The 27,153-nt window shown below is 37.1% G+C and overlaps 1 protein-coding gene across 6 annotated transcripts in view; it reads right to left on the bottom strand.

The window, feature by feature from the left end:
- Positions 1 to 219: 219 nt before the first annotated feature.
- gulp1 (GULP PTB domain containing engulfment adaptor 1) overlaps positions 220 to 27,153 on the bottom strand; it is a 225,049-nt gene continuing 198,115 nt past the window's right edge. Inside the window, exons 10-15 of one of the 6 annotated variants that reach the window (XM_062963509.1) lie at positions 19,682 to 19,906; positions 15,006 to 15,144; positions 11,583 to 11,677; positions 9,703 to 9,713; positions 5,836 to 5,892; positions 220 to 3,555 (exon numbers count right to left, since the gene is read on the bottom strand). In XM_062963509.1, the coding sequence (XP_062819579.1) occupies positions 3,534 to 3,555; positions 5,836 to 5,892; positions 9,703 to 9,713; positions 11,583 to 11,677; positions 15,006 to 15,144; positions 19,682 to 19,906 (549 nt within the window). In that variant the 3' untranslated portion in view covers positions 220 to 3,533. The remainder of the gene's footprint in view (positions 3,556 to 5,835; positions 5,893 to 9,702; positions 9,714 to 11,582; positions 11,678 to 15,005; positions 15,145 to 19,681; positions 19,907 to 27,153) is intronic. The other 5 variants (XM_062963527.1, XM_062963533.1, XM_062963519.1 and 2 more) reach the window with 5 other exon arrangements.

Below are 27,153 nucleotides of genomic sequence, written 5' to 3'. Positions count from 1 at the left end.
CATGGAGCTGGAGCTGATAGAGGGAGCTCATCCACGCTCTCCCCGGGTGGGATTCGAACCTGGCAGCCTTCAGGTCAGCAGCCCAACCTTCAAGTCACAAGGCTTTTATCCCCTAGGCCACCGGAGGCTCCTTGAATTGAGGTAACTGAGTTCAATAACGACTTCTTGTCTTCCCATTGAGCATAAGTATTAAATAAACATTCCACTTGACAAGACAAAATTATTTAAAACATTTATTCGAAGCAAAATAAAACAGACAAGTTGAGATTACATAGAAATACAAATTTCAACCAGAGCACTAAACCTTTTCTTTAAAAATGTACTTCCTTGTTGAATTAATTTAGGTGTTTTTGTACTGATCTGATCAATTAGATCACATTTAGCAATTTGCAGAATCAATCTCCATAAAAATCAGTAAAACAAAGATTTCTTAAAATGTGCAAATAGTTTCTGAGTGTTTTTTTAATACCATTCATAGTAAATGGCCCCTAGATATATGCTTATTACGTAAAGCTTTCTTTAAAGTACGATAAAAATACAAATTCTATTTGTTTAAAAAAGCCATTAATATGGCTACTAAACATCCTTGTACAAATTGCAAAATACTATATGACAAACAAAATTATAGACTTCGTTCTACGAAATGCAGCCTAATATACCTCCTTCGTGATTTCATATATATCTATATTGACAGGCACAGAGACCAGAATCCAAAGGGTCACTTGTGGTGGTTTGCATACCTATGGGTAGTTTTCACTCCTCTCATTTGCAGTCAACTGTCCTTCTTTTCCTCAAGTTGCAGTTTGGGACCCACTGAAATGTGTACAGCTGAAAAAGGAGACAGCCCCTCTGCTTTCCTCCAGCTTTGTTAAGAAATACTTTGCACACACATTGCATCTCTTTGGATTCTGGCCATAGGTATAGATATACATGCACACTGACCAAAGAATAAAGAAGGAAGACGTAACACGATGCAAAAGAGTTAAGACTCAGTGGAGCCACATACCTAAGCAGCTGCCCAATTGAAAGCAAGCGGAAATTCCAGGCTTTCTAGGCATCTGCTTAAGCATTGTCCAAGAACTAAGCTTGAGAAGGTAATAATATTGCATAAATGCTTTCTATTATCTCTGTAAACCTCAGCGTATACGGTTCAAAACTATATTTTTGCAAACCAAGTACCAAAAAACTAGTTCTTTTTCCTCCTTCCAAAAGATAAAGCCAACAAAATAATCTCACATTTTTCTCTTTTTTCTCCCATGCACCCCCCCCTCCCCCCATCTTTAATCTCTCTTTCAGCAAAAGGATCCGTACAGGAGAGAGAATTTTATCACAAAGGTAAATGTTGTAATTTTTAAATAAACATTGAGCAAAATAATGGCAGGAATGGAAACATGAAGGGAGATGTTACGTGATGAAGGAATGAAATGGACAACTAAATGGTTTACTTATTGCTAGTTGGAAGGGGAAACTTTATGCAGAGACATGGCAACAATACACAGATGTCCAGCAACTGGTGGCTGTGCACAATTCACAGTAAGAGAGTCTATCCCCACCATTTATAAGCAATTGATTCCTGTTTAATTACTCAGCTGTAAATGTAACATTAGGAAGTAGGATGAGATTTACTGATTCGTCACATTTTTACTCCAAGCAAGTTGTATATAGTTTTTCCGTGACTTCCTATTTCATTCGCTTACAGATCTTACTGCTAAGCTCCAGGAGAACTATATTATGTCTTTGCAGACTGTTTTCCAGGCCATTTTTTTTTGTGTCAGGAGCAACTGGAGTTGCTTCTGGAGTGAGAGAATTGGCCGTCTGCAAGGACGTTGCCCAGGGGACACCCGGATGTTTTGATGTTTACCATCCTTGTGGGAGGCTTCTCTCATGTCCCTGCATGGAGCTGGAGCTGATAGAGGGAGCTCATCCGTGCTCTCCCAGGGTGAGATTCGAACCTGTCAGTCTTCAGGTCAGCAACCCAACCTTCAAGTCACAAGGCTTTTATCCCCTAGGCCACCGGAGGCTCCTTCCAGGCCATTAAAACTGTGGAAAACAGAACTCTACAATCCTTTAGAAAGTCTAACTTCAAAACACCCAGGACTTCTTTTCAAGAAAGACATGTACCTATCAATCAGGTTAAAGCATTTCTGTTAGGCATAGCAACTTAACCACCAGCAGCCTAAACACATTTCAGCTTTAATTCAGTTTTAATTTACTGATGTCAAGATATCCAAGTAACTCTGCTGAGGAATGTTATACTGTGCCCTAATCGTGAACATCCTTGTGTGTATAAGGCATGCTTGTAACTAAATGTACAGTTGTAAACAGGCAAGCGTGGCCATTAAAAAACAGGTATAGGAAATTGCAAAGCATTGTTCCGAGTGCGATTAACAAGCTTGCTTTTAGCATATCTGATCGGAAATCTTGAACATTTTTAGCAAAATAATATAAAATTGGTACAGTGATCTTTGATTACAGTTACAGATTCAATACTTTAGGTTTTAAAGTGTTATGCCTGTCTGGCTTTTGCTCATCTAGGATCCCACTTGTCTGATTAGTAACAGAGTGGCTGGGATCCCTTCCTTTTGAACATAGTTGATCACCCAATGGGCTACAGTGTCTGTGAATTAGGACTGTGCCCTGGTGCCGATCAGTATGATTGTTTTGTCTTGGGAGGGCAGATCCTATGGGGTAGGTCTTGGAGAGAGAATTCCCTCTTTGGTCAGCTCCTTGTGTATTGAAAGAAGACTTGGATGTGATGCCAAGCATTGCTATCACTGGCTTCGATTTAACACAGGAAGAGCATCCAGCAGTTCCAACGAACTGAAGGTGTACAAAATTTGCTGCCATCAAATATTTTACATCAAGGAAAACTGCATGCATAAAAGACAGTCATGGAGGTAAAGGGGACACTGCTAATGAGAAGAGCCACACACAAGTGCTTTGGAAATTCAGCCGTAATCACATTGAATAACAAAAATGTTTTGTGAAGTATTAGCAGTTCACCCATACTGTTATCTTCAGTGTCACAATTTGTAACCATATTTTATGACTATTTCACCTTCAGTTTTGGAATTAAGAAACCAGCTGTAGGGATTTAACTTTTAAAATATGTTGCCATTGCAAATCACAGTCCCAACAGATGTCACCTGACAACGCAAAAAGTGGTATGCATGAATGATCCAAAGGACTTGCCATAAACACACAGTGAATTGCTAAAAAAATTGCAGGTAACAACATCCAAAATGCAAAAGTCAAAGAAAAAACAGCAATGTGACTTCATTTTGGTTTCATATACATGTGAGACTTGTTTTTTTTTTACATTTGTACAGGGATAATACTGGAACCTATTTGGAGTTTTACAGAAGCAAACCTCACAAAAAGGTAAGATGTTGATTTTTTTGGCACATTTATAATGTTTGTAATACATTTTTAAAACTTTTTTTAAAAAATGATTTTTTTATTTTCATTTTTTTCTTCTTGGCATCAACACCGGCTGTCTAGAGGATCAAGACAAAATACTGTGCCTTCTAGTGTCAGTCCCATTTTGAACCCCTCCTGGAAGAGAGAAAGAAGAACAAAAGGGTAATGAAGTCAGGTATTTTACTAAAATGAACTTAGTTCAACAAACATTTGTACCTTGGTTGGTTGAATTTTTTCCAACTTAAAGATGGTCAACAGTAATGATACATCTTTGAAAGTTTTGTTCTTGCATGTAAAGATGAATGCAATCCACAGCTTTCTCTCCATAGTGGGACAAAATAAATATTTCTTTGAAGCTTTTGCCTGGGACTCAAACATCCATACATGATTTGGAAAACAACAATATACAAAAATAACAATGTGAGGTTTGTCCAAAATAGTTGTTCATGCAAAAAGAATTTCAAGCAATATTGATTTTACATGATTTTTTCAACAATATCCATAAAGTTTATTTTTTTTCACAAAAATGGTTTTATGCAACCACGCCTCCCCAATTTTTATGTAAACAGAGTTTCCAAATACATGTTTTTGGGCAAAACAGGCATTATTTGCACTAAAACACAATTTGCCTCTCAAAAATGCTATTTTCTTTTTGCATGGAGTGTGTATTTCTACACAAAACCCACAATTTCATGCAAAAGCTTCATGTGTAATTTCTCCTCAGAATAGCGTCCTGATCAAACTTACAAATACTGGGTAAAATGTACTAAATATTCAAAATCCTACAGTCTAGAATCTCCAACTACACCAAAGAATCTCTGTTAAATTAAAAAGAGCATTAACATGAAAATTCTACCCAATATGGAATTAAAAACCAATGTGAAGATTTTATTTGTAGCTCAGTTTTAATAACATTTGTGATTTTCAATGGTGTGTGATATATATCCTCAGGTGAGATCCTGTTTAATATTAAGGCTACTCATTTAGCACTGTGTCTTTGAACTTGAACTTTACAATAATGACAGAATAGCTCCCAACCATTTAAGTGTAACAAATGAGTCCAGGTCAGAACAAATCAGTTGTGAACAAATCAAACCAGCCATCATAAGACAAATCAAAGGCGGCTTTAAAGCTATACTTAGTTCCTTTGTCTTCTTTCTTAACTGTTGGAGGAAATGCTCAAGGGACCTCTCTTTTGCAATAGAAAATGAACATGTAATGTAAGATGAGACAATAAAGAGATGATCAATGATTGTACCATCTAAGAATCGTGCAGTTTAGTCTCATTGTCTTGGTAATGCTCTTTTCTAACAGTTGCTATTACTTCATGCAAAAAATATCACCATCATCATCACCTACATGTTTTTGGTATTACAAATCCTATAGCAGACTGTTAGGTAAATGCTGTTCTAAATATTTAAGACACATATTAGAATAGGAAGTGCCAGAAACTTTAGTAATTCCCAGATGAAATTACAAATGCATGGGAAAAATATGTTAAGTGATATAATAATAACCTTGATGGGAATCATTAAGGAAAGATGTATTAAATTTTCCTGGCAAAATTATTTATAACAGCAGTTATAGAAAAAGGCATTAACTAGGCTTTCCCCTACATATGGTTCCCCAGATGAGCTCATCTGGCTGCCATGAGGTTGAGAATACTCATGTGTTCACTGGGGAACCGTGTGTAGAAATCATTGTCTCAACTCATTTTTCTTGTGTGCTGTCTGTGTTAGCATAGTATGAAGTTTCTAGTAGGTGAACAGTAAGGTAGTCCTCTACACTTAGCACAAAAGTAAACAAGTGGAAATGTATCTTTTTAATTTGATTTTTTCTGCTAATTTAGAAATAATTACAGCAGTAATATATTCTTCACCACAGAGCAACAGATTGTGACCACTAGATATATGTTTTCCTCTGTTTGCTTTCCGGGTGCTAATCCATTGTGAACAACCTCAAAACCCCTGTTGTCTGTCTCTTCTCATGGTTCTTCATCATTAAACTGGACTTGGACAGCCATTTAAATAGTTAGTCCTTTGTTGGAAGGTGTCTTCTCTTTCTGCTCTTCAGGTCAAAGGGGCATGATTACGCCAATGAATGCTTCATGCAATTGAGAGAGAGTGTCCAACGGCCAGCCAGCTTTCAAGCAGCAAGCTTACTAGCCTCATGGATGAACTTGAATGAAATGGTCTAACATGACATTGAACCACAAGCTTTACTTCTAGATATTTGGAACTCTTGTTAGTATACCATATTTACTGATTGTAATGTGCACCTCAATTTTGAAGGTGCACATTAAAAAGAAAAATATTTGTTGTTGAATGTAATGCAACAACATATCATTTGAACTGTACACTTTTTATATTGCCTTCTAACTATAGGGGGAATCTTACAAAACCTATGAAGTCTAACCTTCTAATGAAGTTATTTGGGAAACATGAAAAGCTTAGAGGCTTCAGAACATGGTACCTAAATAAGAGCACAGAGAAAAACACTGTAATTAAATAAGCTGTAGTTTTATCTACTTCATACTTTATCTTTACTTTACAAAACTCTAAATGGTGGAGAGTCCCCCCTCCCCAATATGACTTACAACTTATTCAAATTCATTTGATATCTATCTATTAATTAGAGAATCAGTCTCTTGCTGAAACATTAGGTTGAGGGGTATCCTCCTTCATATCTCGGGGATTGGAATTCAAAGATCCAAAATGTGACTTTCCAATGTGGATTCAACTGCTTCACCTGGCTGAAATCTTTAAAGGATTCTGGTCCATCTTATGAACTCAGAAGTAAATCTTTGCTGAGCTCTCAGGGATTTACTATTAGGTAAGGGCTTTTAGAGTTCCACCCTTCAAGTGACACTGCTTGGGAAAATGGGTTTCTAAAAAAAAACCCCATCAACTTTCACATGAACTGTCTTCCTTAATAAAACCTCCCTTTGGGGTGTGTTGCATTAGGCAAGAGACAAGCAGTGAAATGTCCTCCCTGGAAGGTTACCTCATGCCAAATTTTGTATTTCTTGCTAACACATTAAAACTTTCTTCCATTTCCAGTCTTTATGCTTGCTCATAAAGATGTTTTATTTTGTCTACACTTCATTATACTTTTGAAATTTCTATATATTTTTTATTATTTGTTTTGTGAATTGTCGTAGGAATTACAACAGGATGGGCTGTCCTTGTTCCCAATACACAAATAACATCCTGGTCTGTATTATCTATTGGTATACTTGATAGCCATATACAAATACGTGAAGGGAAGTCATAGGGAGGAGGGAGCAAGCTTGTTTTCTGCTGCCCTGGAGACTAGGACACGGAACAATGGCTTCAAACTACAGGAAAGGAGATTCCACCTGAACATCAGGAAGAACTTCCTCACTGTGAGGGCTGTTCGACAGTGGAACTCTCTGCCCTGGACTGTGGTGGAGGCTCCTTCTTTGGAGGCTTTTAAGCAGAGACTGAATGGCTATCTGTCGGGGGTGCTTTGAATGCGATTTCCTGCTTCTTAGCAGGGGGTTAGACTGGATGGCCCATGAGGTCTCTTCCAACTCTACTATTCTATGATTCTATGATTTTACTTGGAACTTAGAAAGAAATCCCCACTGGACTATGAGAAAAAGATTCATAAAACCAGCATGTATGGGTTAGTCCTACATATTTTGGAGATATATTTTTTGTACAGGACTGTTGGATATTTCATGTTTTTGCTCTATGCATTAATTCCTACAGTTTGCCCTGAATCATGGGCGTTATGTTTCATGAATAACACAGAGCCATATATATGACACCAAAGTGTCACTTCTTAACATTCCCCTTAACAGAGTCACAAATGTCCTATTTTTCATGACTTTTAAGTCTCTTCTACATTTGTGAACTGCGGGAAACTTTTTTCATTATGGGAATGAGATTTGCCTTTTCATCCAGCAGAACATCTCCATTATTATATGAAAGATAGATGCCTTGTTTTAACAAAGTCACCTATGATAATATTATTTTTACAGCTTAAAATAAAATTAAGCTTTCTTTGATACTTAGATAAAAGAAGCTTTCTAATTGGACCTAATCAAATCTTGTGAAATGTTTATTCACTTATATGCTATATGCATGAAAAATACTGGTAACTACAGAATACCTTTATTCTCCTTCCTAATATCCATTTGTTGTTTACTAGGAATAGTGAAGTTCTCCATTTCCTATAATAAAGTGGAAATGTGCCCAGAGAACAAAAGGATAAATTTAAGCCTTGAGCAACCTGGCTATTCCTTGTTTTTATGGCTGATCTCCATATGTGTAAAAGGAAGTAGTATCATTGTATTCTTGGCAAGAAACCTTTTTCATCCAGAGTGAATGATTGGAATTGCTTAGGTGAATGGATATGCCAGAGATTAGTGGATATGCCATATAGGAATATCTAGAGCAGGGGTCCCCAAACTAAGGCCCGGGGGCCGGATGCGGCCCTCCAAGGTCATTTACCTGGCCCCCGCCCTCATTTATAATATAATATTTTTATATCAGTTTTAATAATATAATATATTATATATACATATGATATTGATAATATTATCATGTTATACAATGTAATACTAATAATAATACCATATAATAATATTAATTACATGTTATATATTACATATAATATTACAGTATAGTGGTATAGTTCAATATAGTAATATATAATGCTAATATTGTGCTATGAGCCTTCTAGAACTCTTAGATCATCGGGGGAGGCCCTGCTCTTGGTCCCACCAGCCTCGCAGGGACAGGGCCTTCTCGGTGGTGCCTCCTCGGCTGTGGAGCACCCTCCCCAGCAACATACGGCAGATAGCAACTCTCCTAGGCTTCAGGAAAGCCTTAAAGACATGGTTGTGCACACAAGCTTTTAATGAATGAAACTTTACATGACCTGTACGAAGACTTGAGGATTCTGGATGAATGGATTTTAATCTTGGACATTCTTAAAATTTTATATAATATGATTTTATTTTGTAATGGTATCTGTTTTATATGAACTGTTGTTTTGTAGATTGTTTTATATGAATTGTTGTTTTTACATTGTTTTTAGGCATTGAATTTTTGCCATTTACTGTAAGCCGCTTTGAGTCTCCTCGGAGAGAAAGGCAGGGTAAAAGTGATGTAAATAAATAAATAAATATGCTAATAATATAATATATTGTATGTACATACAGCTGCTCTGAATCCCCTTCGGAGTGAGAAGGGCGGGATTATAAATGTAGTAAATGAAAAAAAAAATAATTGTAGACCCAAAGTCTGAAATGACTTGAAGGCACACAACAACAACAATCCTAATTAACTTGACTATCTCATTGGCCAGAAGCAGGCCCACACTTCCTATTGAAATCCTGATAGGTTTATGTTGGTTAATATTGTTTTCATTTTTAAATATTTTATTGTTCTTTCATTGTTGTTGTTGTTTTGCACTACAAATATGACATGTGCAGTGTGCATAAGGATTTGCTCGTATTTCTTTTTCAAATGATAATTCGGCCCCTCAACAGTCTGAAGGATTGTGGACCGGCTCCCTACTTAAAAAGTTTGAGGACCCCTGATCTAGAGGATTGGTGGAAACATCAACAATCTTCTGTGTGCACATGTGTAATTTTGTGGTAATGAAATGTACAAGCTAAGAAAAATACAGATGGAAGGATTCCAATATTATAATTAAATGTATAAATTGGTGTTCATACTATAATATGGAAAAGAGTCTTTCCTGGATTCTTCATGGCATACATTTCTTTTTATTAGGAAATGGAAACTAAAGATTTTATCTGATATACCAAGGTCTAGCGAAAGCAGCTGGAAAATATACAGTGGATTTTTTTTCTAGCTAACTTTCATCTAAGGAGTCATCGAACAAGTATGTTTGTTGAAGTGCATTGCCACAACCCTATTTTGAGCTAGGTCATGGACCTGAGGATGAGCTGGCTCTGTTTTACACGATAGCAACACATCCTGTAGGAAGTAAAACAAACAAACAAATAAATAAAATGGGAAGATTTCTGGCAAGTTTTTTTATGTTTTGTTAGAGAGGATTGCTTCAGAAACAATCCATTCAAGAAGTCAATACCAAACAGAAAGAAATTTATCAAGTGTAATGTCATGAAAAAAGAAAAGAAGGCTTGATGGTTATGAGTGGTATTGTTGGGGACACAGGTATAGATCTTTTACAATAGTTCAAACATAAGCAACATGAACAACATGAACAACACATACAAACTTCATAAGAGATAAAGTGAAACTTGAAAAAAAATATACAAACCATCGTTGACGCTGCACACCCATGAATGCACAAAGAGATAGAAGAAATATTAGAGCTTTCAACAGACTGGTAGGCATCAGTAATATTTCTACTACTTTAGTTATACCTTTACTACACAACTAAAATGCATATTAAAATCAGAAGAGATAAAAACACTCCATTTACTTTTCATGATGTTCCTTGCACTATAAAGATATTACAAAACATGTGCATATATAAATCTTTTTTTTTTGGTGGGGGGGCTGCTTTAGAAGCAAAGGATTTTATGGATGTAAAAGTGTCATGCAGTACAAATATAACTGCTAATAAGCCTCAGTGAGTTTAACAGGGCTTAGTGTCAACTAAGGTGTGAATAGGATTGCACTTACAATTTTTTCATTGTTCAAATCCTAAATGTATTCATAGTACTCCATTACAGAGATGCAAAAACTTCATAGAATTAGCATCATTTGTATTCAAATAATACTCATTTTCTGTACCACATAATTATGGCTTTTGTATGGTTCTCTGCTCTTTACAGGTAACAAAATATTTTAAAGCACACCCAATCTTGTTTTTACTTCACCAGTAGTAATAAGTAACAGTAATAAGTCAACCACAATATTTTCTGTGCTTTAATGTCTGAAGATATAAGGCAATGCCTTCAACTCTGAGAAGATAAGGAAATGGCAGTAAACAGGCTACATTTCCCAGTGACAACTAAAAATATATGTGCCCAGTCCTGTGGGAATTGAAATGTAGTTGATCAACAATAGGAATTTAGGACCAAAACAGGTAAAGTAAGGGCCATGGAGAAATTGTCTTGGTAAACTGGGAAAGTCAGTTTGTCCTCACTCTTTGCTATGTGCTTCAACAGCTAGCATATAGGTAATAAAGCCCTAGCATTAATTGGGCTAGATATTATATAAGGCCCAATGTACAGGAGAGACTGTGGTCTAATGTTTGAGCCCTGGACTAGGGCTCCAGGAAATCAGAGTTTGAATCTTCAATCAGCTATGGATACTTCAGGAGGAGAAAGTCACTTGTTCTTGCTAAGAAAATCACTATAAGTTTTCTTAGGGCCCATTCAGAAAGGCCCATATCCTGGGACCTGTCTCGGTTTTTACTGGAGGCAGCCAAATGACACCTCTGGTAAAAATTCAGAACAAACATAAGTTTCCCTGGTTCGTTCTGAATTAATTTGGGGTATTGTGCCTATGGGGACTCACTTCCGAGTAGTCCTGGGACTACCCGGGGGCAGGTCTCCATTGCAACCCTGAACCTTTTGGGCTCCTGGAGCTCTAAGGTGTGGGAAGAGGCCAACCCCCCTCCCTCCAAGCCCCCAATTTTGCCCTAAAAGTTAAGTAAAACCCTAACTTTCCTCCTTGCACTCTCCTGGTAATTCTTTCCACCCCCAGAAAATCCCGGGTTTTTTAAAAACCTGCTTCGGCACAGATTTTATTCTTGTCTGGAAGCACCCTGATGGGTGTCATGATTTTGAGTTGACTTGAAGATACATAACAATAACAGACCTTCTCACTAATAATCATTTTCATTTTCCTGCCTCTCTGGTTGATCACTACAAAATTATTGGTGATTTTCCAGAAGGTAAACAATGATAAATTAGACATCTTTCCTCTGGGGTAGTCCTGTAAAAGTTTTCAGGACTGGTGTTTTCAAATAGAGCATCAAAATGTCAAGGAAACTGAACTCCTATCCTACAGACTAAGATGAGCTCTCTGTGAATAACCCAGCCAACCCCACTCCTTCTTATTGTAATACTGAACATCTCATAGGCAATGGACATGTTACCCACCACATAATCCATTTCCCTTATTAAGCACCCCATATTTACATTGCATTGGAAACATTATCTTGTGCAGAAGTAAATATTTGATCACCTGCATCTCATCTAGTTTGGACTGAATGTCTGGAGGGAAATCTCCTGCTCCACAGCTAAAAGGGTCAAAAGGTTCTGCTCCAAAAAGGTCTCTCTCTAGAAAGAATTACAAACAAAAAGAAGAAGTCAGCAACACATCCGAGCACAATATGGAAACTCAGATTTAAACCATCTGGTAAAATATCAGCCCTAGAGTTCCAAATAACACTTGAAGACATAGTTATGCTATCTTCTAGAAGGTCACAGTAGGGATAGTTGTGTTCAGAAATCTACTTTGGACTATTGCCTATTACCTCTATGCCAATGATTTCATTTTCTTTCCCTAAAAATAATTTTCTCTGGACTGATCACAGTACATTTACAAAAATCCTAGACCATGGAGTATGGTTGTCAATGGCTGTAAACCAACTTGAATTCCATGCTGGGAGAACAGTTTGATATAAAATAAATAAATAAATGTTAAGGCCAATCAGAGACTCAAGTTTGCATAAATGGCCAATAAGTAGAGACATGAGGAATTTTTAAGTTGGTCTATAAAATAATATTCAGATCAACAAGGTAACAGTTTAGGTAATAGCTCCCCAATGTAGTTTTTTAAGCAATGTTTTTTTAAAAAAAACTGAAAAAAGGCTTTGCTTTCATTTCATTTACATAGCACCTCGAATCCCAGCAGTCACAGATTATCAGCAATTATAGACAAAAGAAGACAGAGTGGAACAGATCCAGATAGAGGTAATCACATGGTTTATGTTTTAAAAATGTCTTCATATAAAAAATGGGAAAGCTTGGAACTACATCTTGCCCATTTCCCCTCTACGTAACTAGCCCCTCTAGATGTATAACCTCCCATATATTGTGCTACAAACTGGCTGTGCAATGGTACAATACAATTATATCTCATTAACAAATTCAAATATTTTCTCTCTAATCTCTCTATCCCTACTCCTTTATTTCAGGCGATTACCTTCATGTAATCATTTTTATGTGATGTTTGTCCCTGTAATGAATTTTATGAAGAAATCATTTCCGTTTTCTGATAGGAGAAATTGAGTAGGTATTTCTTCAAACACTCCCAGCATATGCGAACAGTTCAATTTGTCTTATGTATATATGGATTTCTCAGTTACGGGAGCATTGTAAAACAAGAGACATTTATAATGTGATGCTTAGTGGGATGTTTTTCAACATCTTGACATGAATATTATTTTTTCAAAATTGCTACCACTATTCACAAGTTTCTCAAATATATTGAAAAGATAATGTGTTAATGTCACTAAAAAGGGAGGCTTTGAGTTTACATGTTATCAAGAAAGATCTCACAAAAATTAACAATCAAAATCATAACATAATCCTTACAACAACCCTGTAAGGTAGGCTAATACTATTTTCCCAAATACTATAAAAGGTTTGGGGAGGGAGTCTAAGACATAACAGCTTTCCTTAAGCCAATTAGTGAGTTTGTTCATGGCCAAGAAGAAAAAAAGACATTGAAACTTTTAAAGTTCAAATTCTTATCTCACTGGTAGGCCACTGTTGATTAAGGGATGTATTGGCCTCCCACAGGATTTCAAAAGGACACACATACACACCTGCTATGTGCACCAATTTTGAGGAGTCGTGGAGCAATTTTACCATAGTTTTAAGCCTTCCTGACCTGCTTTAGGCTTTAGGTCATTTTCAACAAGAGAGTAAACTGGAGGTCAACTTCTGGTTTATTTCCTTACATCAACTGGGGGGGGGGGGGGGGGGGAGGTTATGTGATCACCAAAATTTGCCTCATCTGTTGCCTGCAAAGTCACGAGCAATTTTTTAACAAAAGAAAATATTTAATTTCTCATGCATTTATTTCTATTTTTGGCCATTTTAGGATGAGTATTTGGGGTTCCCTGGTTAAACGCAGCCTTGGCCATTCACCCAGGGTTACACAGGATATCCACACAAATTATTTGGTAGCACCTGTGTGTCAATTAGTAACCACAGACAACTTTACTTTAGTATACGGTTTTAAGTATATTGGGTGGGGCAGAATCATTTTACTGATGTTTCCTTTCAGATACAGGTAGTTTTGAAATACAGTGTTAATTACATGAGTCATTCTAGCCAGATGTAGTTGTGTAGAGTGTTCTTTCAAAGTCTTTTAACACTGTGCTTCTTCCATTACAGGAATATGAGATAGCTGTATAAGAAACCAGTAACAGTGGAATCACAGCCAAGATGACATGATTAAAAATCCAGACATTTTCTGCTGAAATTAAGATGGGACCAGATTGTTCTGATCTGACAAAGTATGTATAATGGTAGCCTAATATTACTATTGTAACAAATGAAATCACAGATCTGAAAGTCAACTCTGAATGTCACTTTCTGTCTGTGGTACATATTTAGCAGAACTATATGCTACGTAACAATCAAGAGGAGAAAAACAGACAAATATATGACAAATGAGCAAATTGTTTTTCCTTTGCTCGTTTAGTGATACAGTAGAGTCTCACTTATCCAACACTCGCTTATCCAATGTTCTGGATTATCCAACACATTTTTGTAGTCGATGTTTTCAATACATCGTGATATTTTGGTGCTAAATTCGTAAATACAGTAATTACTACATAGCATTACTGGGTATTGAACTATTTTTTCTGTCAAATTTATTGTTAAACATGATGTTTTAGTGCTTAATTTATAAAATCATAACCTAATTTGATGTGTAATGGGCTTTTCCTTATTCCCTCCTTATTATCCAACATATTCACTTATCCAACGTTCTGCCGGCCCATTTATGTTGGATAAGTGAGACTATACTGTAATTAGAAGGGACAGATTAAGATTTCATCAGAATTGGATCAGACTGTGAACTGTTAATGATGTTATTAATTCAGTTGTATATACAGCCAGTCCTCACATTTGCCGGGGTGAGGGGCATAGAATCCCTGTGAAAGTAAAAAATGGTGAATAAAAGAAATTGTTATCCTTTTTACCTCTCTAGGAATGTCTAGGTCTTCCAGCATGATCTGTAGTCAACATTTTCCAGAAACTCACCACAGAATTGCATTGGAGAGCCTACATATTTCTAACTAGATGTTTTCACTAGGAATCCCTTGGTCCTCCAGAATGACGGGAAGAAATTGACCATAATGTCATACTGGATGACCAAGGGATTCCTAGTGAGAACATTTTAAATTAAACCCATGAATAATTAAATCTGCAAAAAGTCAAAACTACAAATACAGAGGGATGAGTATACATCAAAGGATCAGATAGTATAACCTCCCACAAAACAAAAGCAACATGCACCCCCACATAATAATTAAATAGGTGGTTTTTCTATAGGCTGTCTTTTGCTTAGCATGAAGATGTAAATAAACCCTTTTTGCTGCATGAAAAACCCAATATAAGAAAAATATTAGGTCACTCATTACAAACTTACTGATCTCTGCAGATCTACTTGGCACTGGAGGAGGCTGTGTGCCATTGCGAGTAGGTGTTGATGACTGAGGGGATATGGGAGAAAAGGGAACCATATCAAAGATGTCAGTGGAGGGTGATTTAGGTGTCACACTGCCTGCCTACAATAAGGACAATAAACATTAGGGTAATATTTCACATGGGGAAAAATTAGCAATATTGAACTTTTTTTGCATGCAGAAGATAAAAGGCTACATTATCAAACAGAATGGCATGCCAAAATAAATTGCCAATACGGAGGAAACAGCATTTGCAGCCCAAGATTTATGAGACATGCTAAAGCTTTTGCACGTATCACTTCACATTTACAGCTTTTCTGTAGTATTTAAAATTACATAACTTTTAAATATACAAGAACTAGAAAAATATGAGAACTTCTGAAAGTAGAAAGACAAGGCCCATTTACTAGACATTAAGTTAGAATGTACAGAATTACTGCCTGTAATTAAAAAATAGAAGATCATTTCACTTTATGAACTCAATTTTATGCAACGATGGGATGAGAATTCTGATAGACTAGTTGTTCTACATGCTTAAAAAACATTCATCATGGATACCAATACATCACAATCATTCAAATATCTCATAATTAAATAAATTTCAGAACTCAGTTTTACTTCACCAAAATATTTTTTTGTTAAAACACACTTTTTCTCTGGTTAACACAATCAAATTTCACTGTCATTTTTTCATTTCCCTTACTATTAAAGGAAGAATATTGTCCTAAAATTAAAAAATCAAGTAATGATACATAAGAAACTATTGTAATATGAAGAACAGAATCCATTTTCAGGCACTGGCAGGACAGATTCCCACAGGCAGTCACCAGAAGTGGCTGTGCGTCGTGGGATGGGGCTGCAGCAGAGGGAACAGAGAAGACTGGTATTTCTTTTAGATCAGTGCTTCCCAACTTTGGGCCTCCAGGTGTTTGGACTTCCCAGAAATCCCAGCCAACTTACCAGCTATTAGGAACTGTGCGAGCTGAAGTCCTAAACACCTGTAGGCCCAAAGGTAGGGAACCACTGTTTTAGATCCTTCTCAAATCACCTTTCTCCACTTTACTCAGAGAAGGGGAAGATCTCACCCTCTTTTGTAAGAATGAAGATATAGTACTTACACTGACCTGTAGATAAGTCAACACAGAAATTTAGTTGATTTTATGAATGTTTCTACACACACATATATGGGTATATACATTAAAGAAAGGTTTCATAATCCACCACAATGTGTCATAGAAAACCTAAGTGTTAATATAAAAATGTTTATAAAATACAAAGTATGACATGAATTTTCTGTTTTTGCACGCATACACACTTCCAAGAAGAAGAATCTTCTTATACTATGCCTTTTTAAGAGTTACAAACTCTTACTGTATTACAAGTCAAAGAGCTTGGTTTTCTGGAAGGTGTTAGAACTAGGAGTTAGACTGTAACTATTATTTGGGAGAATGAATAAGTATTCTTCTGGCCGGCCTCTATTCCATGAGTAATAAATATGTCAATTACAAGATTTTCAGAAATATCTCTTAACTCTAGTTCTCAGTCAAAAACACTGGCAGAGGATCTTGTGTGAAATCTGTAATGTAGGTTTATCAAACTACCAAAACATGCTTAAATTGTTACTGAAATGGCAGCTGATATATGAGCTTATATATCTCCTATACTTCCTAATCCTCAAGTTGTTTATTGAAGTTGAAGCCCTTCTGCTTCAGTCTTCTCCTGGAGACTTGAATGAATACCCAATGCTGTATACTCAACAAGAGGTTCCTTCAGACTGTATGGCTAGGCTTTTTATTATGATTATTAAACAACTCTGGTCTGTGAAATCATTTTTTAAAGAAGTAGAATTATCTGATCTTCTACATTACAAGGTACATGATTCAGTGTCTTACAGATGGTATGCTAATGTAAGCTGCCCAAATTGGTACAAATAAGTACAAATACTTTATTTATAAATACATATGTACAAATACATTATTTTTTCCCTTTGGTTTTGTGTATTCCCTACCCTTCTGAAAAACTGCTGTCTAAAAGGTGGCAAGTTTCACCCGAGTTAGTTTTCATTTCAGTTTTTGGGGCTCCTATAACAACTGGTAATTCATACAGGAGAATTCTGGTAAATATACACAGCTTTTGCTGAATCCTAAATAAGCTTGTGTATATATAATTTACATAAGCCCTATGTTTCTAGCACACCTACTTTTTACTTATGGTAATCCTGTACTAATCCATACACCACAGGTATGCAACAAGTGGATTTCTGGATGTATAATCGCAAGTAAATATGAGTCTGATCTCTTAAACTATAGAGATTTACAAGCAAATACATCAGAGTGATGGTATCATAACCTGGCCAACAGGAAAATTATACATTTGGGGCTAATTATGATGATGAAATTCTTTTCATATAAAAGACAATTCAAATACTGAAAGGATGAAGCCCAGCACAGAAAATAGCTGTCTTCATTCCTGCCTTATCATATACATTTACAGGAAAAATGGGCAGCATGCTTAACACCTTCTTATTTGAAATCAATGGTTTTAAATGTCCTTATTTCCAGCTGCATTGTTCTTAATCACAGGAACTAAACAAGTATGGAACTGAATCTACTTGTTTTTTCTCTACCCCTAGAGTTAGACTAAGTTGATTTTTAATTAACTTTATTTTTTAAAAACTAAATTACATTAAAAGTAAAAAAAATCAATCAAGAAAAGAAATACAGAGTAGAAACACAAAGAATGCCAAGAAAAATAAAGAAAAGAAAAAGTAGATGACCTCCGATCTCTCTTCACCCAGCCAAAAGAAAACAACATAAGCTTCACTTTCTAGGCCTTCCAACATTGACTCCTTTCTTGAACAACCCCCTTCCCCCTCAAATTATTCTTCAAAATACCTTCTTTTCCTTGTGCAAAAAGTGAACAAAAGATTTCCAAGATTTAGACTAAGTTTAGATGAATTCAATTCCAGCTGAAATCAGTGGGACCAGTCATGGTTAATGCTACAAATTTAATATCTTTAATGTACATTAGTAGATATGGTTAGGATCTAGCATCTGAATCTAGTCATTTTAGAGGCACCCAGGAATCCAATGGTGTTAAAGTTACTTCCAGCAGTAGCAAAAAAATTATGCCAAAATGATTCTATAAAACTTCTAGAATCATCCTTTAGATCTGGTGGTTTCAAAGTCGTTTCAGCCCTCCAGCTTGAATCAACCCTGTCATCCAGGAAGTTGTTCAGGGATATTCCCTTCCTTTCTGGGAAGGGCACAGGAAACAATGTGTTTAAACAAAAAAAAAAAGTTCTGATGAGGTAAAAGAAAAGAAAAAATCATCCATCCTGGATAAGGCAGTACATCTATCTTCTCAGGCTCCATCTGATTAAGGATTATTCTGTAATATCCCCCATTAATTTGAATTGACTCTAAATCTACCCAGCCAAGGCAGTGTAATAACTGAGAGAACATTCAATAACTATTTGTGTTCAATGTCTTACTGGACATATATTGTTTACTACACAGAATTAGTTCTGAGTAGCTCCTTGGACTCTTGTCTATTATAGACCATAGAAATGAATGACCCATGAGTTTGCACACAGATCTCTCACTGATAGCTAAAACAAAAAATTTTGTTATAAAGAATACATTTTTACTGCAAAAGCCTAGAACAGACATTAATAAAGTCACAAAGCTTTTGGAAGATAAGAAAAAAATAGTAACTCCTATATCTTTTAAACCATGTGCTCTTCCATTCACACACTGCAAATAAATACTCACTTCTGTTTCTCTTAGATAATGAGGCTTTATTTTCAAAGAAATGTGCACTAGCAGTACCCAAATGATCACGAGAAGCATTTTTAATTGAGTAAATCCATGCAAAAAGCCTGAATGTTTTCTGGGGCAGCCAACTGATAAGTGCAAATAGAAACTGAATGTTGTATCAGCCCATTTTTAAAATCAGTAAGCATGAAATAACTTCTTTTGGGAATAAACAATGGGCATTCTTCATTTTGCACAGAGTTAAAATGAACTTTGCAAAAATAAATTATTGGTTCCATGCCTGTACTTGTACACTGTTTTCTGAATTTTTTATGCGGTCCAATCACAGTTCTTGAAAGATACTGATTTTTAGAAAAAGAACCTGGGAGGAGGTCTCACTTCCTATTTTACTTTATATAAGGTGCTTCATTTCTTAAAGCATGATATGAATAATTTTATGATCATTATCTAAATCTGCTGAGAATTGTTTAGATTGAGATTCTAAACAAACCAACTCGGAATTAAGTAATCTTCATCTTAAGAACCCTTACTTCTTAATTAGGGCATTCTGGGTTGGGATACATCACTTTTATTTACTCTACTGGCATACCTAACCAACCCATGTAGTAATAGCACAAACTCATCATTAAGCATTTTCTAAAGAGAAAGAATTCTAATAAATGTAGGGAAACATATAGTATAAGTGTAGGGTTCAGATGTAAGCGAGTCAGAATGCTCAAAAATTTTGTACTACCCATAATGATGAGAAACATATCTGGTCTGTCCTTTAACCACTGTACAAAATGTAGCATTTTGATACAATCCATACACAACAAAGATAGAAAGGTTGGGAAAAAAGGACTGCTTGTGCTCAGCCGGATTACACGAGGTCTTGGGATGATGTGTTCATGGACTGGCTTTGGAAGACCACTTTTGGAAGGTGGCGGTGTTAATAGTCCAGATGACTGTCTAGAGTCAGGAGAGCTCACAGGGGTGAATGTAATAGAAGAGATATCTAAGCAAGGAGCAGAATCCTCATTGCTACACCAGAAAAAGGTGGAGGGTCTTTGAAACATGTGGCATTCATAATCAGACTCTATGTGCAGCAGCTGTAAAGGAATCACAGAAAGAGAAAAATATTCTAAGGAAGAAAAGTGGTAAGAGAAGGGAAAGAAACGAAAAAGTGCATTTTAAAAAGTATTGCTTGCTAACTGATATTCAACTTTCCCCCCCAGTAAAGTTGAATTTTCTTATCCCTCAACAATAATAAGTAATCCAGTTCTGGCAGAAGCAAGTTGAATATGTTCATTTAAAAGCTGCAATTAAATTTAATTTTTTTTAAAATAAACATTTTTCATCTACAAAATAACCACATGTACTAAATATGTTTGCAAATTCTCATGTCCGCTTTGCATATAAAAGGCAAACATGGTTGGGTGGTTAAAGCACAGCCCAGTATTTTGTGCATTTCATATACCTTCACAAACCCTTTTTCTCACCAGCCAGATATACAAAAGAAGGTTATTATGTCATAGAAGTTGACTAGGTTTGCTTCCCTATGAATGTGACACATATACATAATGAAATCTTTGGACAAATAATTAAGATGCACCTGATTAATTTCAGTGGACTGTAAAATGCAACTGTACCTCTCTCTCTTGCATTTTCCAGCAGCTAATATACAGAGGCATGCTGCCTATGATCCTGACTAATAGCCTATTAGTACTAATAGCCACTATGACCTCAATCTTTTCTATATCTTTTTTGTAGTTATGCCTAATAAAGAATTATCAGTACAAATGTGATTTTTTTTGAACATATACATATTTGTTTACTCTTGCTTACACTGAATCACATTTGCCATTTGGAAATATGTTTTTAGAGATGTCTTCATGATTTTTTGGTTTTATCACTTTAAATAGTATGATGTCATCTGCAAACCACTTTGCCTCTCCTTGTGGAGAGAAAAAAAGTGGGGTAGAAATAAACATGATCATCATCATGGCCACATCCCTCTTGTCCCTGAACAAACATAATAGAATGAAAGAAAGAGAATTGGGAATGAATTGTAGAGAACAGTAATCAAATAAATTATGAAAAACAGCTGCATATAATTCAAAAGAAAAATGTCAAGAAAGTATTTAAAATGTTAACATGTATTTTAAAAAATATATGGGGAAAAGCTAACCTTGTTATATCGCATGCAGTGCAATGTACTATCATAGTATAATACTATGAAACATGGAAGCAAACAAATAAGGGAACATAGTGTTATGATTGAGCCTCATGGCTCTGTTACTGACAGACGTGGGCGTAAGACTCCTCGAGAGTCAGATACTCTCGAGGAGCGAGAAAGAAAAAGACTGCGAGACATTTTTGCAGCACCATCTGACGAAGAGTCTTTTGAGGGGTTTACGGAGAGAATGGAGGAGGGGCTGGTTAGCTCGGAGGAGGATGAGATGGATTGGACTCGGGTAAGGGAGGAATTGGGTGCCACTGGTCATGATGGGATAGAAGATGAATGGGGACTTTCAGGATTAGACCCATGGCTTAGCTGGAGGGATGGGACGGGATCCACAGCTGGAGATGCTGTGGGGCGTAGTCAGAGGTGTTCCAGCTCTGATGAGGAAAGTGATGAGGAAACGCCCGGGTTAAGGAGGACAGCTGACAGTGATGAGGATTTGTAACTGGCATAAAATGGGGCTTGGGAGCAATTGCAAATTGCGTTGGGCAAGGTAATCTGGACAAACGCTTGGGATCTGTGTGGGACGCTTTCCTGAAGACTGGTGTGTTTTCCTGTGCTGAGACGTAAGTGGTTTTGGAATTCAGGGTCAGACGGCGGGAGGAATTGTGTGGGCATTTGTTTGTGCAAACCTGTGCTTACTCTTATTAGCTTGACCTTCCGTCGTCTTCTTGACGGACGCCATCTCCTGCTTTGAAAACTCGGATTGAACTGACCACGGCTTGCCTTCCCCCTTCTGGACTTGGAAACTACAAACGTCTACTTCTGGCTTTGAACCACGGAAAGGAACTGGGTCTACTCTTCTGCTACAATCCTTGGCTGATCTGTTCGTGTTGGAAATCCTGTCTGCTGTGTGTGTGTGGGAGCGACGCAAGTTCCTCTAAGCACAGTGTTGGCAGCAGAGAGGAATCTGCTGCCAATTAGTTGCATTCTTTTGTATCTCTTGTTCCTCGGCTTTTGTTTTGTTTACCCTCAGGCTGAAGCAAGCAGTTTGTTTTTACCCGGATTAAACTTCGGTTTAATCCGGTTTATCTTTTGTACGTTTTTTCCTTGTCCCTTTTTTGCTCCTAAAGGCTAAAATTGCCTGGCCCTTGTGTTTTACGGGCATTTTTGAGTTCTGTAATTAAATAAACTCTGTTATCTTGAACCTTGTGGCGTTTTGTCCTTGACACATAGTGTTGACATTTGAAAATAGAAACCATAAAATTAAGCATTTTAATGTGGCACGGAGAAGCTATGGCTAGCATCGGTGGTGGGTGGTGACACTGATGTAAGTGCACTCAAAGATAACAAGAGTGGCACCTTAGTTAATGGTCTTTAGAAGGTAAAATTGAAATGCTTTGAAAAGGCGGTCGAGTCACGTCTTCCATATCCTACTATAATATTTTAGTAGCCTAACCTCAACAGGGCTGATGGTGTTCATTTATTGCACAAAGGTAAAAATACTGTTCCTGGAAAAATTGCAATAGGAAGTTACAGCCCCGTTGGGCAGCCCAGTGAGAGACAGGGGCTAGGCAGATACTTGTCACTTGTCCTTTTTTTTTTGGCAAGTAGTGGGGGGAGAAAATAAAAGCTAGAGTGAACGCTTTAGCACTGCCTATTTAGGTAATAGGACATAAGACACAGGGAAGGAGACTGCCCTGGGTCTGGCCTGGGGCATTGGCCCTCATTTAAATCCAGCAACTTGGGAGAGGTGTCCTTCTGTTCTACCTTCCAGTAAATTACCAGATGGGGAGCAACTATGTTGTGCAAATGAATACAAAGAAATTCTGGGAACAATTTGAGGCCTGGGTGGTGAATCATAGAATAGTAGAGTTGGAAAAGACCTCATGGGCCATCCAGTCCAACCCCCTGCCAAGAAGTAGGAAATCACATTCAAAGCACCCCCAACAGATGGCCATCCAGCCTCTGCTTAAAAGCCTCCAAGGAAGGAGCCTCCACCACACTCCGGGGCAGAGAGTTCCACTGCTAAATAGCTCTCACAGTGAGGAAGTTCTTCCTGATGTTCAGGTGGAATCTCCTTTCCTGTGGTTTGAAGCCATTGTTCCGCGTCCTAGTTGCAGGGCAGCAGAAAACAAGCTTGCTCCCTCCTCCCTATGACTTCCCCTCACATATTTGTACATGGCTATCATGTCTCCTCTCAGCCTTCTCTTCTGCAGGCTAAACATGCCCAGTTCTGATTGCATAAACCACAGAGTACTATGCACGTTGAGGGCTTTTTTACATGTTTTTGTGGGAGTTTGTTTTCTTGTTGCCCCTATTTAAAGCTAGTTTCAAATTGCATTAATTAGTCAGTGTAGATGGGGCCAAAATTATTGACCCTTAGGGCTCGGGTGATCTGCCCAGGGGAAGGCTGAGGAGGATGTCAAGGAGTGATGCCTGCCTCAGCTGCTCCTGACTAGGCTACTTCCCGCTCTTGCTCTTTTCCAAGTTCAACGTATTTTAAATATGTGCTAGATTAACTAAAGTAGCCTTTATTCAACCCAGTTCTATGTTTCTAGTCTCATTATTCCATGCTTGCTAAGCAATGACACAATGCGATTCAAGCTGAGAGTAATTTGCTGACATGTTCAGATGTGAAAGGAGGATTCCAGGAAGATCTTGTTAAAAACACCCACTAACAGTTCTTCTTGTCTACAAGTCAAGGTTTCTTCAAAATTATATTATTTGGTTTTTTAACTGTCAAATAGCTCACTTAATATATACCTTTTTATGATGGTTGCAAATGAACTGGCCAGTGATTTTGTATTCCTAGATCCCTCAGAATAATGAGATCTACATAATATATAATTTTAGAGGAATATTTTAGGGGAAATACTGCTTGAAATAGATTAGCTACCATCTAGACACTAATCTGGGATAGATAGAAAAAAATCTCTTAAGAAAAATAAAACTCTTATTGGAGTATGAAGGATAAAGCACCATCATACTGGAGCAATAGCTTTGAAAACTGTACTGCCATCAAATGATCAGAGTCAAATACTGGGAGGAACTCTGCTTTAATGCCAAAGGAAATCTTGAAAAAATCAACAGTACATAACAGAAAGTCTATGTATGAATCCAAAAGTCCGATGATGAGAAACATGCAAAAGCCCACACAAACGAAACCACTAAAACATGATGGACAATTGCGGTTGTAAACTCAGCAGTTCCTGAACTTTTTGCCCATGAGCAACCCTTCTTGTAGGTGGATTAAAGAATACAGTTCTGTTATGTAGTGAGGGAAACCACATTATAACAACCACAATACAGCTTTAGCTGCTTACAAAATTATTCTGGAAAACGTCAAAACAGCATTAATTCATATCACACACAAATCAGCTACGAATGTATATGATACAGTAACCAAAAAAACATACAATTTTTCTACATTGAAAATAATTGCACTTTGCTTCATAAAAAGCAATGTAAGACAATAAATGAAAAACTTCAGTCTACAGCCACATGCAGTTTTTGATGTAAATCAACTATGTGTGAATTTTGTGCAAAATAATTCATTAAATATAGAATTTTATGAAAAGAAAACATTTCCGTTTCTTGGGAAAATACAATTTCATGCATAAAACAAACACATACACATTTCTGAAATGTAAGTCCTGAACTGGGAAGATTCTCATCAGCCTGGGATTCTTCTTATTAGGGTTAGGAAAAAAAAAAAGATGCTCTTCCACCGTTTAAAAATATTTTCAGATATTGTTTCTGCAAATGCGCTACTCTAAAATGCAATAGGCATCTTATTCGTCTTTAGATTCTTCTAAATATGTGAAACAAAACCTTAATATTTTTGCCTTCCTGGAAATTCCCAACCAGGCCTCCAAACATTCTATCTGTCAGTCCATCATCTTTGTAAGGAATTTTTTACATTCTTCAATATTGAAGCAAACAAAATTTATATAGGTATATTGCATTTATATGGTTTTTGTTTGTAAGCCTGTATCTATTATTGATATCCATTTTTTGCCCCAACCTATCCAAATAAAGGCCTAGATAGGTAGATTTGATTGATCCATCTTTGGCTTATTTGTAAAAGTCATTTCTCAGATTTTCTTTTTCACCAAAATCTTCCATTGGTTAAGACTAGGCATTTATCTCTCATGTTCTTAGGACTTTAACCTTTCTAGACCTGGTCTAAAGATAGTGTTTGTTCAGAATAGAGTGCAGACCTCTCCTCAAACAGCTGGATAGAGTGTTTTAGCTAGGATCAGACTGTGGTGGCAGCTTACCATAAATATTTTTATTTTGAAGAAGGAAACACTTATACAAAGGGAGATGATAGTACAAAAGGTTCCTTGGCCTGTTAGAATTCCACATCTGCAATCTCAAGGCTGGGGAAGAATATATGCTACAACCCAGTAGGAAGAATATAATGTGGTGTGTACAGATATTGAGTATTTGCAGTAGAACACTTCAGATATTAGATATAATATAGTACGCTTAAGATAATGTGTGTGAGTGTGCAGATATGTGTGTTGGGGGGAGGGAGGAGGTATCCTTTTGTCTGAATAAAGACCTTGCTTAGGGACATATCTGAGAAGGTAAGGATCTGGCTTTTGTTTTAAAACTCTAAGAGAGGAAAAGTCACACAAAATATTAGGAGTACATACAGCAAGTATGGATTTTTCTTTCACCTTTTAGCTATAGTGGAATTAAGTGAATCTCAGTGATATGATTGCAGCAATGTTAGAGGGAATTTAGCCACCTTCACAAAAATTGTTTAGGTAAAACAAAGAGAAAACATCAACACTATAAAAACATTCTGGAATAACTCATTGTCTCTACACATTCTGATTATAATTATTTCTAGACTGTGATGAAGTTATTGTGAATGTAGAAATTATGCTTATAACATTGTAAGATCAATGCATGAGATAAGCACTGGATTTTTAGGGTAAAGGTAAAGGTTTCCCCTGACGTTAAGTCCAGTCATGTCTGACTCTGGGGGTTGGTACTCATCTCCATTTCTAAGCTGAAGAGCCAGCGTTGTCCATAGACACCTCCAAGGTCATGTGGCCGGCATGACTGCAGGGAGCGCCATTACCTTCCCGCCTGAGCGGTACCTATTGATCTACACACATTGGCATGTTTTCAAACTGCTAGGTTGGCAGGAGCTGGAGCTAATAGCGGCCGCTCCCGCCGCTCCCGGGGTTTGAACCTGGGACCTTTCGGTCTCCAGCTCAGTGCTTTAACGCACTTTGCACTTCGCCTATGGTAAAGCCAATTTAATTTGGAACAAACCAGGGTTGCCCGAGTTTGTTCCAAATTAATTAAACATTTGGTAAGATCTGGACCTTGCGGTAAAGCCTGGATCTTACCAAGTGCGGGCCCTGTGTGAATTGGACCCCGGGACTGTGTCATGTGATTCCTGGGCCCAACCCACACAACCATCTTGGTTTTTCAGGCTCCAGAAGGAAATGATGCACTCTCCTTGCAAACCTCCCCCATCCCCAGTCACCTGGAGCATCATTTCCTCACACCAGGAGGGTGCAAGGAGGAATGTTATGGTGGCCAGGTAAGTTTTATTTTATTTTTATGGGTAAATTTGGGGGGCTTCAGGGGGGCTGCATGCCATCTCAATTGTAATCAGGATGGCATATAGACACCCCCTCCCCCAAGGAAAGCCTGTTTTTTTTTGTTTTTTTTGGTGGGAGTGAGGATGGGAATCAGCGCCAAAGTGGGTTTTTAAAACTTGCTTTGGTATGGATTTGTGGGCTGTCTGGAATTGCCCTAAGTGTCCTCTTCCTTACTTCTCAATATTTGTTGCAGACGTACTTCTTCCTGTGTCCTTGATATACTTTATGACTTTATTAATGATGGAACATTCTGTCTGGACTGAAAGATACTGATTTGATTAAGGTTACAAGTTTTGACTGAATGGATTGTAAGTTATAATTATGAGTATCACTAACAAGGTCATACATTTAAGAAAGAGAGACCACTTAGGAGTCTGGACTCCAGAACCTATGATCCATGATCTGCAGGATCAATGTTCCTAGTGTAACTCCTCCCCTCCAAACAATTACCTCAACAACTCAACTAATTAACTGAGTAGTAGGAAAGAAATGTTGTTGCATGGGACATCAGTCTCAGCCGGAATCACTGATCAGGGAGAGGTAA

The sequence above is a fragment of the Anolis carolinensis genome, chromosome 1 (genome assembly GCF_035594765.1).
Source record: "Anolis carolinensis isolate JA03-04 chromosome 1, rAnoCar3.1.pri, whole genome shotgun sequence".
In the NCBI taxonomy this organism is placed as follows: Eukaryota; Metazoa; Chordata; class Lepidosauria; order Squamata; family Dactyloidae; genus Anolis; species Anolis carolinensis.
This window is presented reverse-complemented; position numbering and strand designations above follow the sequence as displayed.